This window comes from Pelobates fuscus, chromosome 1 (genome assembly GCF_036172605.1).
Source record: "Pelobates fuscus isolate aPelFus1 chromosome 1, aPelFus1.pri, whole genome shotgun sequence".
NCBI lineage: Eukaryota > Metazoa > Chordata > Amphibia > Anura > Pelobatidae > Pelobates > Pelobates fuscus.
Window position 1 is genome coordinate 50672147 of NC_086317.1, and position 14147 is coordinate 50686293.

Consider the following 14147-nt stretch of genomic DNA (forward strand, 5'->3'; position numbering starts at 1 on the left):
ATTGTTTCACTTTTATCAATGGCTTGCATAAAATAAACTCAAGTAAGCAGCTACTGCTTCAGTAATTATTTCTATACGTTGCAACCATAATACTGTAAAATATACTATAGAAGTTCTCAAATATAGTAATGTGCTTATTATTATTATTATTATTATGGTATTTATAAAGCACCATCAAATTCTGCAGCGCTTTACAATGGGTGGACGAACAGGCATGTAGTTGTAACCAGACAAGTTGGACACACAGGAACAGAGGGGTTGAGGGCCCTGCTCAATGAGCTTACATGCTAGAGGGAGTGGGGTAAAATGACACAAAAAGGAATGGATAGTATTAGACTAGTGACAGTTGCAGAAGAGGAATCAGTTGGGAGTAGTGAATGGCGTAGTGAATAGGCCCCCCCTATTGGTCAGTCTCTTCATTTACCTGTCAGAGCATTCTGATTGGATGGCTTAAACCCACCAATCAGAGTGCTCTGAGCCTAATTGCAGGGCGGGGCAAGGCTTTATAAGCCTTCCCCCGCCCTGCAGAGCTCAGTCTGAGCGGAGCCCTCGCCGGGGGAAGATGGATTATTTTTTTTGGCGCTTGTTTTTTGTTTTTTTTTTATTGCGTCGGTTATTATGGATATTTATTTGCCCTTTTTTGGGGCTGAAAAAAGAAGATTTTAGAAGAAAGAAAACATCGAATGGTAAGTAATTTTTTTTTTACAGGTTCTTAGTTAAATGTCCCCCCCTCATTATTTTTAGGGTGAGGGGGGTAGGTAGGGGGATCATTTTTTTGGGGGGGAGGGGATGACTAGGAGTTTGGGGACCCCTAGTCACCTGGGGGGGACAAAATTTTTTTTAGGGCCCCCACCCGCCGCTCAGGGGTGGGGGCCGGGGGGGAGGAAGGTCCCCCCCTATTGGTATTTAGGGCCCCCACCCACCGCTCAGGGGTGGGGGCCGGGGGGAGGACAATAGGTCCATCCCCCTATAGGTATTTAGGGCCCCCACCCGCCGCTCAGGGGTGGGGGCCGGGGGAGGACAATAGGTCCCCCCCTATTGGTATTTAGGGCCCCCACCCGCCGCTCAGGGGTGGGGGCCAGAGGGGAGGACAGTAGGCCCCCCCTAATTGGTATTTAGGGTCCCCACCCGCCGCTCAGGGGTGGGGGCCAGGGGGAAGGACAATAGGTTCCCCCCATTGGTATTTAGGGCCCCCACCCGCCTCTCAGGGGTGGGGGCCGGGGAGAGGACAATAGGTCCCCCCCATTGGTATTTAGGGCCCCCACCCGCTGCTCAGGGGTGGGGGCCGGGGGGAGGACAATAGGTCCCCCCCATTGATATTTAGGGTCCCCACCCACAGCTCAGGGGTGGGGGCCGGGGGGAGGACAATAGGTTCCCCCCTATTGGTATTTAGGGCCCCCACCCACCGCTCAGGGGTGGGTTGGGGGGGAGGACAATAGGTCCCCCCCTATTGGTATTTAGGGCCCCCACCCGCCGCTCAGGAGTGGGGGCCGGGGAGAGGACAATAGGTCCCCCCCTATTGGTATTTAGGGCCTCCACCCGCCACTCAGGGGTAGGGGCCAGGGGGAGGACATTAGGTCTCCCCCATCTTGTGTTTAGGGCCCCCACCCACCGCTCAGGGTTTTTTACTTTACCTACCTGCTCAGGAAAGGGGGGACCCCTTTTTTTTTTTTAACAGTGAGCAGCCACAGGCGGTATTGCGAGTAGTGGCACAATTTACTAATACTAAGTAATTTTTACTTAGTATTAGTAAATTTGGCTGAAAGACCACCAAAAAAAAAAAATAATACAAAAAAAAAAAAAAAATGAATGCAGCTTCAGAATTAATTTAAATTGTATGCTGTCTAGGAGGTGGGAGGGAGGGTCTGCTGCTGATTGGCTGGAATGTGTCTGCTGACTGTGAGGTACAGGGTCAAAGTTTACTCGATGATGACGAATAGGGGGCGGACCGAACATCGCATATGTTCGCCATCAATGGCGAACGCGAACACGCAATGTTCGCCAGGAACTATTCGCCAGCGAACCGTCCGGGACATCACTAGTTGGGAGCTATTAACAATTTAATTGATACGCTTTTATGAAGAAGTGGGTTTTTAACGATTTTTTTAAGGAGTGGAAACTGGGTGAGCATCTAATGGAGGAGGGAAGCGAGTTCCACAGGAACGGTGCAGCCCTCGAGAAATCTTGAAGGCGAGCATCAGAGGTGGGAGTATGGACAGAAGATAGACGTAAGTCTTCAGCAGACCGTAAGGGCCTAGACGGGACATACTTGTGTATAAGGGAGGATAGATAGATGGGAGCAGCATTATGTAGAGATTTAAAAAGCAAGAACCAGAATTTTAAATTGAGCTCTATATTTTATAGGAAGCCAATGTAGGGACTGACAGAAGGGTGAGGCATGGGAGGTGCGGGCGGACAGCAAGATGAGCCTCACCGCCGCATTCATTATGGACTGTAACGGCGCAAGTTGGGAGCACGTAAGACCACTGATAAGCAGATTACAGTAGTCAAGGCGAGAAAGGACAGTGGAATGGACCAACACCTTAGTCGCATCTGGCGTTAAGTAGGGGCGGATGCGCGCAATGCTTATGAATCTGATACTTATGATTACAGTTACTATTACTATTATTATTATTATTATTATTATTTCCGGGGTGCTAACATTTGTTGAACAAACTGGCACTCTAGAGCTTATAAGCTCAAAATAAATAAATAATCAACTTGTAATTAAAAATAAAGTTTCCTTTTACTGTCTTCTTTTCTCCCCTCTTTACCCTCTCTTTTTCTCTTCCTTTTTTCTTTTTTCTTCTTTTTTTTTTATTATTTTCCTTTCCTTTATGTTTTTAGTTTTTTTACTATAAACATAAACATCAAATTGTAGCGCTTTCATCCATATTTCCAAAAGAAAATAAATGTATATATATGGGAGTTTTAGGGTAGAATATAAGCTACCCCTATTGAGGCTCTAGGTTATTAGCATTAGGCTCACCTTCAAATTTGGCCTGCGGTAGCAAATATAAAAAAATTCAAATTACCCATTTAGACAAACTGAAAAAGTTTTTTTAGAGATTTACTCTACCCAATAACCAGTCAGGCATATCTTCATCTGGAACACAAAAAAAGAGAAAAAAAAACTCTTGCGACTCGAAGATACTGCCATCTTCCCTTCAGGCTGAACTTTATTTAGTGGAGCCTGGACTGGTACAGCTTGGTCCAGCTTTTGTAGAAGTCCCCACTCTGTACGTTTCACTGTGCCAGCATCAGGGTCAGAAATAACATTAGTAACTATTACGCCGCACAAACACCTTCGTTAGGTAACCCCACCTGTAATTGTCACGCGGGGTCTTGGTAATTGTAGAGAATTCTCTTCTGCGCACCATAGTTGAGGCAGATAAATCTGCAAAGATATTTATAGCTTGATATGGCTCAGGCAGAGCGGGTATCTTCCTGGTAGTATTCAGCAGTTGGTTTTTAGATTGGTAGTAATGATAACGTACCATGGTATCTTTAGGTGTATACATGGTAAATCTTGCGGGTCGACAATGGGAATAACTTTGCCTTTTGAGCCACAAATTTACCTTTTACATATGCTTCCTGAGGAAGTGGAGTTGTCTCAACATACAGTAATAATCTATATTCTTTTTTTTTTATTATTCTTTATTTTTTGTGTGCTTGAGTGAACATAAGCATCTCATAATGCCACAATGGCATATCCAAGATTGGTGATATTACAGCGTTTCACAATTATGACATTTAGGTTTTAGCACATTTTTAGGTAAAGAGTTAATCAGGCAATACATACACGTCTTACGATTGTACACAGGAATTAAAGAAAAGCGCATAAACAAGTTTGTACTGTGCTTGTATAGTGTAGGTACATGAGAAGAGTTATGCCCTGCATTACATCTAGACTTAGGTATACATTGAGTATTAGTGCTGCTGTGCTTTGTCTAGGGGAGCAAAGTAGAGGGTAAAAGGCATATCATGCATTTTAAATGATCGAGCATAGGTGAGACCACTGCAGCCGAGCAGACTTGTTGTTTCATGTGTCTGCGTGAGACCCAGCCGAGAGAACTGTGTAAGCGTATGGCATAGCTGTGTGTTGCATCCTAGTGTATCAGTCCCTAGGTGAGTAGTTGTTTCTGTTGAAGCTCAGTCCGTGTCAGGGTGTGGGAAGTTCCACGCTGGGGTCGTTTGGTCAGGTGATGGGCATATGATGTTTCTGTTCGTTTTTTATGGGTTCATAGAGCCCCTCCGACTCCTACCTCGGCCAGGGTGGTGCGCGATGTAGGCAGATGGCCAGTTGGTTCTCCTGGTTCCTTCCTCTTTTTAGCGGGGCAAATGGAGCGGTTCTAATTTGCAGGCTAGTTGACTTAGGTATTATACGCCGCCGCCATCTTGGATTGTAGGTCTCAGGCGTTCAGCGCCCGCCAGTTTGCTCTGCAGCAAGCCCGGGTCCGTCACAATGGGGACCGGGATGACCCCCCCAGTCCAGTGTGGGGGGAACAGGACCGGCAAGCCCCCAACCTTTTAGTGTGTGGCAGTGTGGTAAGGAGACAGGGCAGCGGCCGTCCACCCCGCTCCCTCCAAAGAAGCCGCAGCCTCCGAAGTCTCGTGCTTCCCGTGGGGGGTCCGAAACTCCCGATCTCGGGTCCGAAACTCCCGATCTCGGGTCCGCTACCTCTCCTACAGCTATGTGGGTATTTTCAAGCTCCGTTCCGGTAAGGGTAGGTGCCTGTTGTGGCTTATAGGCCCGGTTCCTCCGGAGCCCCTCTGACATGCGACCGGTCAGGATGGCGGCCCGGCCCCGCCCCCTCATAATCCATATTCTTTAACTGCTAAAATAAGCATAGCATATAAATGGAAATAAATAAGCCCTCCTACCATCCAAGATGTGTTAGAAAGATAAGAATTATGGTGTGGATGGCAGAGAATTAGAAAGATATATTTGGTTCCCTACAGGGCAGGACTGGGAAAAGAATTTGGCCCGGGCATTTTTTTATCACATCACTAAGAAGGGGGCGGGGCAGAGAGGGTGTGTTTTGTCATCACTAATGACAAACACGCCCCTCTCAAAGTGAGCATGTTGGATCAATGCTCTTCCAGGGCAGAAAATGCGCAGAGCTCTGCTGAAGAGCTTAAGCATGAAAAAAGGGCCCTATATTTGTTCTGCGCAGTGCAAGCAAATTTAATAACATGCTTGCGCTGTGTTTCCTTGCAACTTGTCTCTGGTGTCTCCAGTGGCGTACACACAACCCATGGGGCCCCGGTGCGAAAACTGATCCGTGGGCCCCCCCGCGCGCTTACTCTGTGCGGGCTGGGGCCGCAACACATGGCGGCGGGCACCGGGTCGCAGGGCTGCGACCGGTATGTACACCAGTGCATGCATAAACACATACACTTAAAGGAGCACTACAGACACCCAGATCACATCAGCTCAATGAAGTGGTCTGGGTGCCAGGTCTCTAGTTTTAACCCTGCAGCTGAAAACATAGCCGTTTCAGAGAAACGGCTATGTTTCACTGAGGGTTAATCCAGCCTCTAGTGGCTGTCTCATTGACAGCCGCTAGAGGATTTTCTGCGATTCTCACTGTGAAAATCACAGTGAGAAGACGCTGAACGTCCATAGGAAAGCATTGAATAATGCTTTCCTATGGGCGGTTTGAATGCGCGCGTGGCTCTTGCCACGCATGCGCATTCGGAGTTGAGAGGCGGATCGGGGCGGAGAGATTCCCAGCGCCAAGGGAGTCCGGCGCTGGAGAAAGGTAAGTGCTTAAGACACACACACTCTCATGAACAGACGCACACATTTACTGACAGACACACACTCAGTGACAGACATACATACACACTCACTAACAGATGCACACAAACATACTCAGTAACAGACACACACACTAAAACACACACACATTAACATACACTCACACACACACTCTAAGACTAACACACTAACACACACAATCTAACACTAACACACACTCACAAACACACACTAACATACACTCACACACACTAACACACTCACTAACACACACTCACACTATAACACACACTAACATACAAACACACACTAACATACACTCACACACACTAACATACACTCACACACACTAACACACTCACTAACACACACTCACACTATAACACACACTAACATACAAACACACACTAACACACACTCACACACACTAACATACACTCACACACACTAACACTCACAAACACACACTAACATACAAACACACACTAACATACAAACACACACTAACATACAAACACACACTAACATACACTAACACTCACAAACACATTTTTTTTTAAATCCCCCCAGCCTCCTTACCTGTGGGAGAGCTGAGGGGATTCCCTGGGGTCCAGTGGTGCTGCTGGGCTCCTGGGGGGCCGGTCACCCGGCGGGCAGTCAGGCTGGCCGGTCCTGCGGGCGCGCGAGGGAGCACTGTCTCCTAGGTGCTTCCTCTTCAGCTCCCTCGCGCGCCGCGTACTGATGCCGGAGCAGGAAGATGACGTCATCTTCCGGCTCCGGTATCAGTGCGGTGCGCGAGGGAGCTGAAGAGGAAGCACCTAGGAGACAGTGCTCCCTCGCGCGCCCGCAGGACCGGCCAGCCGGGTGACAGCAGGGCCAGCCTCGGGGGGCCCTGAGGTGGCCGGCTCTTGGGCCCCCCAGGAGAAGAGGCTGGCCCAGTGACATACATACCGGGGTCGCAGGGCGGCCGGGCCCCCTGGTGGGCCGGGCCCGGTCGCAGCCGCGACCCCTGCGACCCCAGTATGTACGCCACTGGGTGTCTCTATAAATGGATACCAGGAGACAAAAGAGCGAGGAAAGAGCATTGTGCATGTGTTTGGAGCCTGCTTGTGGGATTCGGTGTGTGGTGAGCTGATGTGTGTTGTAAGGACCCAGAATGTGTATAGGAATCTAGTGTGTGTATGTGTGTAGATGATCCAGAGTTGGGTAAGGTATCCAATGTGTGTCTGGAATGTAATGTGTTTAGGGGTTCAGTATGTGTGTGTGGAGTGCAGTATGTGTGAGGGGTGCTGTAGTATATATATATATATATATATATATATATATATATATGTTTGGAGGGATTGTGTGTGTTGTGCAGTGTGTTGGGGGTTCTGTGTGTATGTGTGAGGGGTGCAGTGTGTGTGTGTAAAGGGTGCAGTTGGTGTGTGTGAGGGGTGTAGTGTTTAAGTGAGGAGTGCAGTATGTGTGTGTTTGAGGGGTGCAGTGTGTGTGAGAGGGGTGCAGTGTGTGTGTGATGGATGCTGTGAGTGTGAGGGTGCTGTGAGTGTGCTGTGTGTGAGGGTGCTGTGTGTGAGGGTGATGTGTATGAGGGTGCTGTGTGCGGGTGATGTGGGTGAAGGTGATGGGTGATGTGTGTGATGTGTGTGGGAGTGCTGTGTGTGAGGGTGATGTGTGTGTGTGTATATGTTGGGGGGGTAAAAAACAACATCAAAAACAGGCATTTTTACCTTTATCTTGGGAGGGGGGACCATGCTGCCATCACTGGTGGTGCTAGTGGTGAGTGAACTCTAGCCATGGCAACGCTTCGGATCTCGCGAGAGGAACCCGGTGGAGCTGCAAGATAGAGCTCTGCAGGGTCCTCTCCGGTCTCCCACCCCAGCCGGCGTCCCTCCCCAGCCGGTGGCCACATGTCTGTGGAAGTGGGCCGGTGAGGGAGATCTTTTATCTCCCCACAGTCCGTCATGGAATGCAGCAGGGCCGGCGTTTGGATAGTGCGGGCCCTGCATGGACCGGCTGGAGAGATTCTGCCAATGGCCAGTCTAGGCCTGGTTCCCTAGAAATATTCAGTTCCTTAGTGCACAATCCCATATTTGTGACCCATATATAAAGCCTACAAAATGTAAAATTTAAATAAAATTTTTATAAAATCAAAAATTCTAATTAAAATTTAACTTTTGTAGAAAGTTGGGATGAATTTGAATTTAAATTTAGATTCTAATTCAGATTTAGATTTGTCTTCCAGACCTATTTTCAAATTTCAAATTTATTATTTCAAATTTATTAGATCACATTTATTATCAGAAATGATGGAGATGTCTTTAGGTTTACTCCTATAAGATTATACTGTATTACTGTTGGTTTTTTGTTTTGTTTGTTTGATGTTTTACTTTTTGTATGTTCCAGTTCTGAGAGCTCATGACTTCACAGGTCAAGCATTCAGATACTGGCTGTACATAAAAAAGATAGATATAGATAATGTGTGTACTATTGCCTGAACTAGGTCTGAGGAGACTTATGAGCTGGTATTGTTGTACCATCAAATGGTTTGGAGAATAGAGTCAATATCATTAAAGTAAATTATGTTAATACTCTAATGCATGCTCTCGTCAGTCCCTATAACATTGTATCAATTGAATACTTACCACGTGGAACTGTAAATATGGTTATTAGCAAAAGAATATGGTTATCAGCAAAAATCAGCATGGTTTTATGAAGCACAGGTCATGTCAAACTAACTTGATTGCGTTCTACGAAGAAGTAAGTAGAAGTATAGATCAGGGTGTTGCAGTGGATGTGATCTATTTGGATTTTGCCAAGGCATTTGATACAGTTCCACACAAAAGATTAGTGTTCAAACTCAAGGAAATCGGTCTCGATTAAAATGCTTGTTCTTGGGTAGAACATTGGCTTAAAAACAGAATACAAAGAGTTGTCGTTAATGGTAAATTTTCAAGCTGGACAGAGGTGGCAAGTGGTGTCCTTCAGGGGTCTGTTCTGGGACCCCTTCTATTTAACATTTTTATAAATGATCTTGAAGACAGCATTGAAAGTCATGTTTCAGTGTTTGCAGATGACACAAAACTTTGTAAAATAATACAATGTGAGCAAGATATTACTTTGCTGCAGAAGGATTTAGATAGACTGGAGGACTGGGCACTCAAATGGCAGATGAAATTTAATGTTGAAAAATGCAAAGTTATGCACTTCGGCGTAAAGAATACACAAGCAACGTATACCCTTAATGGAAGCGAATTAGGGATAACAACACACGAAAAGGACTTGGGAATTGTTATAAACAACAAACTATGCAACAATGTGCAATGTCAATCAGCAGTGGCCAAGGCCAGTAAGGTATTGTCATGCATGAAAAAGGGCATTCATTCTCGGGACGAGAATATCATTTTGCCTCTCTATAAATCACTGGTAAGACCACATATTGAATATGCTGTGCAATTTTGGGCACCTGTTCTAAAGAAGGATATCATGGCACTAGAAAAAGTGCAGAGGCGGGCTACAAAATTAATAAAAGGAATGGAACATATCAGCTATGAAGAAAGGTTAACAAATTTAAACCTATTTAGTTTAGAAAAACGTCGCCTGAGAGGGGATATGATAACATTATACAAATATATTCGGGGCCAATACAAACCATTGTGTGGAAATCTATTCACAAACCGGACTTTACATAGGACACGAGGCCATGCGTTTAGACTGGAAGAAAGAAGATTTCGTCTAAGGCAAAGGAAAGGTTTTTTTACTGTAAGAACAATCAGGATGTGGAATTCTCTGCCTGAAGAAGTGGTTTTATCAGAGTCCATACAGATGTTCAAACAGCTACTAGATGCATACTTGCAAAGACAGAATATTCAAGGATATAATCTTTCAATGTAGGGTAATAACTGCTTGATTCAAGGATAAATCTGACTGCCATTCTGGGGTCAAGAAGGAATTTTTTGTCCTAGCTTGTTGCAAAATTGTGCTTCAAACTGGGGGTTTTTTTTTTTTGTTTGTTTTTTTTCTTTTGGATCAACAGCAAAAAACAGGTGTGAGGAAGGCTGAACTTGATGGACGCAAGTCTCTTTTCAGCTATCTAACTATGTAACTATGTAAATATATATGTTACAATCTGAATATGTTGTAATGTGCTTTTGACTATGAATGGATCATGGGAACTGGACAGTTACTGTACAATTATTGTTGTATTATAATTTGTTTCTTATTTGTTTAAAAATGTAAAAAAATACTGTAGAATATAGGTTGAGTTTGACCACCAGTGTCAGTCATAAACTGAAGAACAACCTTGAAAAAAACATCTTCATGTTACGTCACTGAAGGTACATCACGCGGGTCACAAAATAATGGAAACAGTATTAAAACCTGTATTTACATCATAGAACATACTGGAAAACAACTGATCTTTAAGGCTGGCTATATTTTACCCAGACATACCAACCTCTGTGCAATATACAACGCTTTAGTTGTTTTCACAAAAAATGTTAGTCAGATCTCCACAGAGATTGTATAAAAATAAGAAGAAAAAAAGAAGATGTCTGGTAAAGCTTTGATATGGAACTTTGTCCATGTGTCAAAAAATGCATTTTACAGCAAAGTGGCTAGTCATTGGATGTATGGAGAACCTATTTCTTGTCAAAGATCTGATAGATGGTTAAACAATTTACAGAGAAACTGGACGTGAAGACTTTTTGCATCCACAATAAGCTACAGAAGGTTATGGTGCTTAGATTGTCCATTTAAGGTTACACTACCGAGGCCCAATAGACAGTTTTGGGACTTAAACATTGTTTCCATGGCATCAATGACATTTCCAGCCACTGTGGGGGCAGGCACTACATAAACATATATATATATATATATATATATATATATATATATATATATATATGTAAACAGTTAAAATGTATTCACCAAAGGGTATTTACGGGATTAACAAAATGTCCATTCACAAAGTGAACACCAGTGATATCTTATACTAGAGTGCTGTTATAGAAACATAGAATGTGACGGCAGATAAGAACCTGGCCCATCTAGTCTGCCCAGTTTCTAAATACTTTCATTAGCCCCTGGCCTTGTCTTATAGTTAGGATAGCCTTATGCCTATCCCACGCATGCTTAAACTCCTTTACTGTGTTATAGCTCTTCCCTAGAAGTCCCTATTAAACAGGGAAGCCTAAACATGCCTACTTATTTTCCAGACAAACAGCACTAAATCATAGGTACCAAAATGGTAATACAAAACAGAGGAAATGGTTACTTATTCATAATAAGTAAAAGGGGAAAAAAAAGGGGGGGAGGGGATCAGTGCACTTTGATCATTACATGATCCCTATCTACCACCTTTATCCTTATATTAGTGAGGGAGGTCCAAGAAATCTAATTACTGTATTAAAAAAAATTCAAACTTATCTGCTCGATTTTTCTCCTTCAAAAAGGTAAAAAAAAAATCATAAAACACAACACAACTATTAAAAAAACAAAAAAAGACGCAAAAAAAAAAAAAAAGACATAACTTAAAATAAATGTAACCTTGTTCGTCTTCTCACTTACTGAAAATTCAATGCGGAAAAGGCCTTTATATAGGTTCCCACTTTGAATCGTGAGTCAGAGCACTCTGATGGTTGGCTTGGAAGCTCTGACAGGCAAGACGTTACCTTATAATATTACCAGTTACTGGACCCCACCCTTAATAATTTTCTGGCCCCTGTGAAATGGGTGCAATGTAGCAAATGGGCAACAGTGGCTGCCCAGTCGCTAATTGTATTAACAATAAAATCACTGTTTAGTAGATATGCTCTCATTTGCTACATAGCAGGTGGAATACGGGAGGTTTTAAACCTTCCTATAGTTATATGTGGGTCCTGCTGACCCTTTTAGGCTTGTTTTGTTAACTTTTTAGGTGGTAGCTGGCTAGCAAGTGCTGGTCAGTTGCCACAGATTAACCTTCAAACCTCTGAGGGTTGGCTACTAGCGGCCAAATAGTTTGGACATCTATAATCTGGGCATGGTTTTTAACCATCTGGTAGCTTTTTGTTCAGCTACAATCTGAACATTCAGCCAGAATCGCATCAAACCAGACATTTCTAAAAAGTGGAAATGGCTCCATAGGCAACCAGATAGTTTTGTCCCATTCAGTATGGTGCAATTCAAACGTTAGTAAATAGACTTGACAAATAGTGTATGAGTGAATCATATATCTCCTCTGAGTGAGTATGCTTTAGTGTGATGTGGGTGTATGTGTGCGTAATTGGCTGAGTGTTGCCTGAGTTGTGAAGGTCTGCCTGGGTGTTATGTGTGTTTATAATTGTACAGCGCTATGGAATTTGCTGACGCCATATAATTAATGAAATAATAATAATATAATGACTTTAGACTTCACACATTTTATTACTTAACATTTGTAAATATTTATTTTCACCCACCCCTCCTGCCTAGTTACTTAGGAAGGTTGTACATTCACTTGAGGTCTAGCGTCTGCTGTTACAAAACACCAGTTGGCCCAGCAGGAGAGTGCATGTTCAGCAATTCTGCGAATGAAAACCAAAATAAACGCTTTTTCCATTCCGGCGTTTATTGAATGAGTCACAGCTTAATTCCTCGAACCTGTAATTTAAACGAATAAAAATCCAAAAGTCAAAAATTGAGACTAAAATAGCCAAGCAGTGACTATTGGTAAAGAGGAGCATTTTTCCAGGTGTGCTATTTTTGGCCCAAATTGTTTCATTTGGATATTCATTTCCTACACTTTGAAGTTTGATTACTAACCCTGTGTGACTCTTTAGCAATTTATAGCTACTCATAGCTAAAGCAAACTAATGGTTAAATAGGTCCAGCTGATCATTACAGGAACAGCCTATCCCTAATGGGGAGGAGTCCAGGTAGAGAGAATGTGTCACAGCAGCTAATGTTAGACATTCTACTGTACTTCCTGATTGCCAGCACTATTCAATCTCAGGCTCTGAACACAGTTTGGTGGATCAGTCATTACAGACCCCAGCAGTTACATGCCTGCTTGCAGCTGACGTCGCACTGATGCTCCACAAAGTCTGTTTCCAATGGTACCTGATCTTCCTCTGTCTGGGATGCTGGGTGAGCTCAGGTAAGCAAAGTGTATAGAACTCCAAGCTAACTTTACTGACATAAGATTTCAATACTTCTAGTAACTTAGAGTATTGCTTTCATTCTATATCTTCCTAGCAGTATTGCTTTCATTCTATATCTTCCTAAGTAAAGTGTGTGTGTAGCAGTATTGGTGTCATTCTATATCTTCCTAAGTAAAGTGTGTGTGTGTGTGTGTGTAGCAGTATTGGTGTCATTCTATATCTTCCTAAGTAAAGTGTGTGTGTGTGTGTGTGTATATATAGCATAGCAGTATTGGTGTCATTCTATATCTTCCTAAGTAAAGTGTGTGTGTGTGTGTGTGTGTGTGTATAGCAGTATTGGTGTCATTCTATATCTTCCCAAGTAAAGTGTGTGTGTGTGTGTGTATAGCAGTATTGGTGTCATTCTATATCTTCCTAAGTAAAGTGTGTGTGTGTATAGCAGTATTGGTGTCATTCTATATCACGTGAAGTGTAGATATATTTACTATGAAGGGGTTAATTCACAAAATCTGAATCATCTGACCTGAATCATTTTACAAAATCAACTATTTTTGCCTTAATTTTGGAGTCTCGTTTTCTAAAGTCTTCATACATAACCCACAAACAAAAGCAAAACTGCTTGATAATTTTGATGATTGCATGAGTTTCACAATCACAGCTAAGGGATTTTTTTTTGTTTTGTAAAATGACAGGAATTTTTGGAATATTCTATATATCCCCAAAGGCCACACAGCATTGAGTTAGAGTATGGTTGTAAAATCCAAAATGGCTCACTGGCCATAGTACCTCTGTGTCAATGCACAACCCTCTTATAGAGGGTTTTTTTTTTTTTTTTTTTTCACATAGATGAGATTAAGTCGGTTCATTGATTTTGTAGGTTTCCCAAAGGAACTGTCTTGAATCGTTAAGTTCTTTCCTAAGGAAAAAAAGTACTACATATTGCAGGGCAAAACTTTTCCTGTATACAAAGTGATCTGTGTTAACAGGCGCTTAAAATGATTTCCAAAATAAGGTGCTCTTAGTGCAGCAGCTCACACACAAAAAATAGGAACTCTCCAATCCTATAATAATCCAGTACAATAAATCCACTATATACACAACCAATATGTGATAGTGAGAGTGTGTAGCGCTTAGTAATTAATCACTTACTCCCCGGCAATTTCTCAAGGGTATGTAAGGTATCTGGGTAATATCCAATCCTTTTGTTGTATGTTCCTCAAGAAAGAACAAAAAGAGAAAACAGGGAAAATTCGCCCTGGTGT

At 43.2% G+C, this 14147-nt stretch overlaps 1 protein-coding gene across 1 annotated transcript in view; it reads left to right on the forward strand.

Moving 5' to 3' along the window:
- Nucleotides 1-12678: 12678 nt before the first annotated feature.
- The window catches only part of LIPI (lipase I), a 44981-nt gene continuing 43512 nt past the window's right edge, over nucleotides 12679-14147 (forward strand). Inside the window, exon 1 of the mRNA XM_063448543.1 lies at nucleotides 12679-12881. Within this exon, the coding sequence (XP_063304613.1) occupies nucleotides 12815-12881 (67 nt within the window). The 5' untranslated portion in view covers nucleotides 12679-12814. The remainder of the gene's footprint in view (nucleotides 12882-14147) is intronic.